This window comes from Octopus bimaculoides, chromosome 17 (genome assembly GCF_001194135.2).
Source record: "Octopus bimaculoides isolate UCB-OBI-ISO-001 chromosome 17, ASM119413v2, whole genome shotgun sequence".
NCBI lineage: Eukaryota > Metazoa > Mollusca > Cephalopoda > Octopoda > Octopodidae > Octopus > Octopus bimaculoides.
This window is the reverse complement of record NC_068997.1, coordinates 46,239,371-46,245,437: the sequence shown is the minus strand read 5'-3', so window position 1 is coordinate 46,245,437 and position 6,067 is coordinate 46,239,371. Positions and strand designations below refer to the sequence as shown.

At 38.2% G+C, this 6,067-nt stretch overlaps 1 protein-coding gene across 2 annotated transcripts in view; it reads left to right on the top strand.

Annotated features, from left to right (window-relative positions):
• LOC106882104 (methionine synthase reductase) overlaps nt 1-6,061 on the top strand; it is a 30,757-nt gene extending 24,696 nt beyond the window's left edge. For both annotated transcript variants that reach the window (XM_014932662.2, XM_014932663.2), the window contains 5 exons: nt 539-581; nt 1,752-1,956; nt 2,796-2,998; nt 3,233-3,468; nt 3,718-6,061. In XM_014932662.2, the coding sequence (XP_014788148.1) occupies nt 539-581; nt 1,752-1,956; nt 2,796-2,998; nt 3,233-3,468; nt 3,718-3,797 (767 nt within the window). In that variant the 3' untranslated portion in view covers nt 3,798-6,061. The remainder of the gene's footprint in view (nt 1-538; nt 582-1,751; nt 1,957-2,795; nt 2,999-3,232; nt 3,469-3,717) is intronic.
• Nucleotides 6,062-6,067: the final 6 nt, after the last annotated feature.

The following is a 6,067-nucleotide window of genomic DNA, read 5'->3' as shown; positions in this document are numbered from 1 at the left end:
GTGAGTGTTTATTGAGTAAAAACACCTAAAAGCTCCATGAGGCTCCGGCAGGGGATGGTGGCGAACCCTGCTGTACTCTTTCACAACTTCCTCTCACTCTTACTTCCTGTTTCTGTTGTGCCGGTAATTCAAAGGGTCAGCCTTGTCACACTGTGTCACGCTGAATATCCCCGAGAACTACGTTGAGGGTACACGTGTCTGTGGAGTGCTCAGCCACTTGCACGTTAATTTCACGAGCAGGCTGTTCCGTTGATCGGATCAACTGGAACCCTCGATGTCGTAAGCGACGGAGTGCCAACAATCTATCTATCTATCTATCTACCATTCATAGACCTACATGTGTACCTACACATTTGCTAATATCACACACACACACACTTGTAAAAAATATGTAAACTATAAATTTTAACTCATTCTCTTATTAAAATATTTGGTATTGTTTTTCTCATGACTGCATTTAAAATATAAATATAAAATATAGTCTAAATAGATATTCTCTGTCCTAATATATATCCTCCTTCTTTCTTCACTATTGTAGAACTTCTTCCCAGATTGCAGCCAAGGCCTTATTCTGTCGCAAGGTGTGTATGTGTGAGAGAGAAAGCCAGTGACGCTGTGTCTCTTCCTCACTTCCTCTTCACTGTTTGCTCACAACACATGTCCCTTAACTTTTTAGCATTCAAACCAGTCATATAAGACCCAAATATTCAACTTGTTTTATTTTCAAACTAACCAGATCAGCCCTCTCACACCTACCTTACAATGTCATTCTAAAAATTGACGATCACATCATTATCATCGTTGTCGTCGTTTAACATCCGCTTTCCATGGACGATTTGACTGAGGACTGGTAAAACCAGATGGCTACACCAGGCTCCAATCTGATTTGGCAGTTTCTACAGCTGGATGCCCTTCCTAACGCCAACCACTCAGAGAGTGTAGTGGGTGCTTTTACGTGCTACCGGCACGAAGGCCAGTCAGGCGGTACTGGCAACGGCCACGCTCAAAATGGTGTGTTTTATGTGCCACCCGCACAAGAGCCAGTCCAGGGGCACTGGCAACGATCTCGCTCGAAAGTCCTCACATCGTCGAAATATCAAAACTATGAGATCATGCATGATTAATTCAAAACTATGCGAATAAATAAGCATTATAATTGACAGAGTAATCTGAATGTAGAGAGTTAAACTAATGGGAGGCTGGGGTTAAAGAGAAAATGAGATGAAGTTACCTAAAATTCATTCAAATGGTGGCATAACAGATGAGAAGTTAAGCAAGATGTCTAGGAGAGAGAGACCTGGTTCCTCAGATGTAAATGGTGTATTCAGCCATTCCTTCTTTGCTGCACAGTTTTTGCAAAACAAGATCCTTCACCTGAGTAGAGAGGATGACATTGAATGAGGTGGCTTTATGCTGGGTGATGTGTATGATAGAAGGATAGGAACATACGGCTTGCTGTAGGGGAAATGCATGGTTGCCCCTGTTAGTAAAAAGAGAAGATGGTGGTAAAGATGCACCAGAATGTACCCTCACATCACAGGAAGGTGAATACAAGAGAAGTGGTGACAAATACATTGTCATTCCTCCCCCGCTCCTTTATTTTTTCTTTCTCCCATTTTCTTCTTTGATCTCTTACCTGTTTCTCTCAGTATTTCTCCTGACACTCTTCCTTCCACTCTGCTTCTTCCCTCTCTTCCTCCTACTCTGCCATGTCTCCCTTCCATCTCATTTCTGTTTCTGTTGATTCACAGTTCCCAGGAAACCGATAAGAACAAACTACACATTGTCTTCAATGTCGTTCAGATTCCCGCTGGGCGGGGTCGACGCTACCACCGCCAGGGTGTCTGCACTGGCTGGCTCGAGCAGCTTACTCTCAGTCTACAGTCTGACTCAAAGACAGATCAGAAAGATCTACCAGTCTCTCTAAGTTCTCTGTCTTTAGCTGAGAAACCAATTGTAAGTATAAACTTTATTGATCTCCCTTAATATACCATTGAAAATGCCTCTCCCTCCAACACACACATGCATAGAAACCCAACAAGAGAGTCCCCACATAGACATATGATCTACTAGAAGTAACAGCTAGCTCCACAAATCATATCCTACTGTCTACAAAAATGGTCGTACATCATCATTTTAACGACTGCTTATGCAGCTTATATCTGTTGGTAAAAATGTACAATGCGAAAATACCACAAAGTTGTAGGAACTCTGGGGAGAAAAGATTACCTTTTATCCTCTCAGGGTTGATAAAATTAGTACCATTTGAATACTGAGGTTGATGTAACCGACTATCCCCTTCCGCAAATATTTCAGGCCTTGTGCCTCTGATAGAAAGAATTGCTGCTGCTGCTGTTTGTTTGTTTCTAAGGCAACAAGCTGGAAGGATTGTTCTGAGATCAAATTCCACCGAGGTCGACTTTGCCTTTCGTCCTTTCAGAGTCAATTAAATAAGTACCAGTTACACACTGGGGGTCGATGTAATCAACTTAATCCCTCACCCCCAAGTTTCAGGCCTTGTGCCTACAGTAGACAATAGAAAGGTTTAATATTATTAAGGCAGCAGGCTGGCAGAATCATTAGCACTCCAGGGGCAAAATGCTTAGCAGCATTTCATCCATCTTTACATTCTGAGTTCAAATTCTGCCAGGGTCAGCTTTGCCTTTCATCCTTTCGGAATTGACAAAATAAATACCAGTTAAACACTGGGGTTGATGTAATTGACTATCCCCCCTCTCCCAAAATTGCAGGCCATGTACCAAAATTTGAGACCATTATTATTATTATTATTATAGATATCTTTCTTCACAAGAACCAATCAACGCTTTCATTTACCATCGGATTCCAAGACTCCACTAATTATGATTGGTCCAGGGACTGGCATTGCTCCATTCATAGGCTTTTTGCAGCACCGTCACCATTTATCAAAGACTCAACCTCTTAGTGACGCCTGGTTGTTCTATGGCTGTCGGCACCAGAAAAAGGACTTCCTTTATCAGTAAGTTTCTTGTGTATTTCCTTTACTTTTACATCCTGTGGTTCAGCAAAAGAGACCAATAGAATTAGTACCAGACTTAAAAATAGGTACTGGGGTTGAATTGTCCAATTAAACTTTTCAAGGTGGTGTCTCAATATGGCCACAGTCCAATAATTGAAACAAGTAAAAAATAAATGACATCTCATTTTGCTCATTTTTGTTTATTCTTTTCGTCTTTACTGATCGATTTTACAGGGATGAAATTGAGAAGTTTCTTGAGCAGGGATGCCTCTCCAAATTCTTTGTGAGTTTCTCTCGCGATGAACAACCTGAAGAATCACCAAGATATGTTCAAGATAACCTCCAACGTAACAGCAAGGAGCTTGTTGACTTGTTAGACAAGGATGCCATCGTTTATGTGTGTGGTGATGCAAAGAACATGGCTAAAGATGTTTGTGCAGCCTTCACATCCATTTTGGCTTCTGAGAAAGGTAAGTGTTATAGAGAAGTTCTACTTTTTGAAAGAGTGACTTTATCGTATGAAATTATTATCGTATGAAATTATTAAATTGAAGCATCAGTATGTAGCTAATCCAAATTTTTTTTCACATTTTCTTTGATATTTATAAAAAACTACTCTATATTCAAATTTATTTTATCACAGTGTTAGAGTACAGCCTCTTTTAAATATCTACAGTACACTAACAATTGTTCATAATTTGTTTTGTGTTTATTTTTAGGTGTATCACCTGAAGAGGCTAACAAAATTCTGATGAAACTTCGGTTAGACAAACGATATCTAGAAGACATTTGGACATAAACATCGTCTGGAGTAGACCAACATAGGGATTTGAATTTCATTTGGCAAACATCTCAAAATACTCTTTATCTTGTGAGCATTTGGATGTGGACTTCATCTGATGGGCATCCAAATACAGATTACAGCTAGCAGATACCTGAATATTAATTTACACCTGACAACCATCTAGTCAGAATAAAACTGGTGTACATCCTAGACCTATACGTATATAGTGCACCTGAGCACTCTATACAATAAGTTCGTTATATTATATAGTTCATCTGGATATCAACATAATCTAATGACTGTCTCAAAAATAATAAATTTTTTTCATCCTGTGATTACAGTAAAAAAAACAATTAATTCCTTTTCAATTAATTAATATCAAACTCCTGTTTTCAAAAATCAAATTGGAAACCAGATCATATCAGATGATATCGGATGGTATCTGGTGAACTGATGTGATATTTATAGTAAATACTGGTGTGAACCTCTACCAAGTCACACAACAGAAAAATAGGAAGGTAAATCTCTTTAAATTGCATTTGTTATCCTATTTAGGACACACTATACACAATAAGACAGTATATACTGTAAAGTAAGTGATCTCAAACACAAAACAAAATCCTTAAAAACTTAATTTTTGTTGCTTAGCACAGATTACCATTGCTATTGGTGTGTGTCTGAGGCATGGTCATTGCCAAATTAAAATTATCCTCCTCCTCTTCTTCTTCCTCCCCCCTCTTTCCAAGGTCCACTTTTTTGCTTTCATCCTTCTGGGGGTTGATACAATAAAGTACCAGGCATGTGCTGGAGTTGATGCTATCAACTTATTGCCTTCCCACAAAATTGCTGGCCTTGTGCCTAAATTATAAAGCATTATGTTCTTCATGTTCTGAGTTCAAATCCTGCCAAGGTCAACTTTGCCTTTCATCCTTTGGGGGGGGGGCAGTAAAATAAGTATCAGTTGAGCACTGATGTAATCGACTTACCCCTCCTCCGAAATTTATGGCTTTGTACCAAAGTTTGAAACCATTATTATTATTATTGTTGTATTTTGTCTGCCAATTCGTTCTAAGTTCAAATTCCTCCAGGGTCGACATTGCCTTTCATCCTTTTGGAGTTGATAAATTAAGTCCCAGTTAGGCACTGGGGTTAAATGTAATTCACTGGTCTCCTCCTCAAAAATTTCAGGTCTTGTGTCTATAGCAGAAAGGATTATTGTTGATGTTGTTATTATGAAGGTGGTGAGCTGACAGAATCATTAGCATATGGGGTAAAATGCTTAGCAGTATTTCATCCCTCTTCATGTTCTGAGTTCAAATTCTGCTGAGGTCATCTTTGCCTTTTATCCTTTCAGGGTTGATAAATTAATTACCAGTGAAACACTGGGGTCAATGTAATTGACTTCTCCCTTCCCCACAAATTTCAGGCCATGTGCCTTTAGAAGAAGGGATTATAATAATTATTATTATGGCAGCATGCCAGCAGAATCATTGGAGAAAAATACTTTGCTGTATTTCTTCCATCTCTTTCTGTTCTGAGTTCAAATCCTCCTGAGGTCAACTTTGCCTTTCATCCTTTTGGGGTCAATAAAATAAGGATCAATTGACCGGTTGAGCACTGGGATTGATGTAATCAACTATCCCTCTCCCTTCAAATTTTAGGCTTTGTGCTTATAGTAGAAAAGATTATTGTTATTATAATTATTAATAGGGCAGTAGATTGGCAGAATCGACAGAGCGTCGGACAAAAGGTACTCAGCTCCGGGTCTTTATGTTTTGAGTTCAGATTCCACTGAGGTCAACTTTACCTTTCGTCCTTTCATGGTTAATAATATCAAGTACTAGTCAAGTACTGGGGGTAGATGGTATCAATTACCATTCCTCCTCTATCAAAATTGATGGCCTTGTGCCTAAATTCAAACAATTATTATTATTATTATTCACTTTATTATTATTATTTACTTTTTTATTACTATTATTGTTATTGTTATCATTATTGTTGTTAATATTATTGAAGTGCCTTTTTTTCTTCATGTTGGACTTACGTAGAATCGTTTATATATGGAGTGATCTTGCCAACTATTCTTATTATCATGCATGTAATTTGTGTTTGTGTGTGTATGTATGTGCACATGTGTGTTCATGTATGCTGAGTATATTTCAAAATAATACACACACACACACTTCAAAGTTTCATATTCACAAATCATGTGCACAATCTTCACAGACTGTTTGTTTTTATATTTCAAATCTCAATATAATAACAATTTATTAATTTTAATTTTT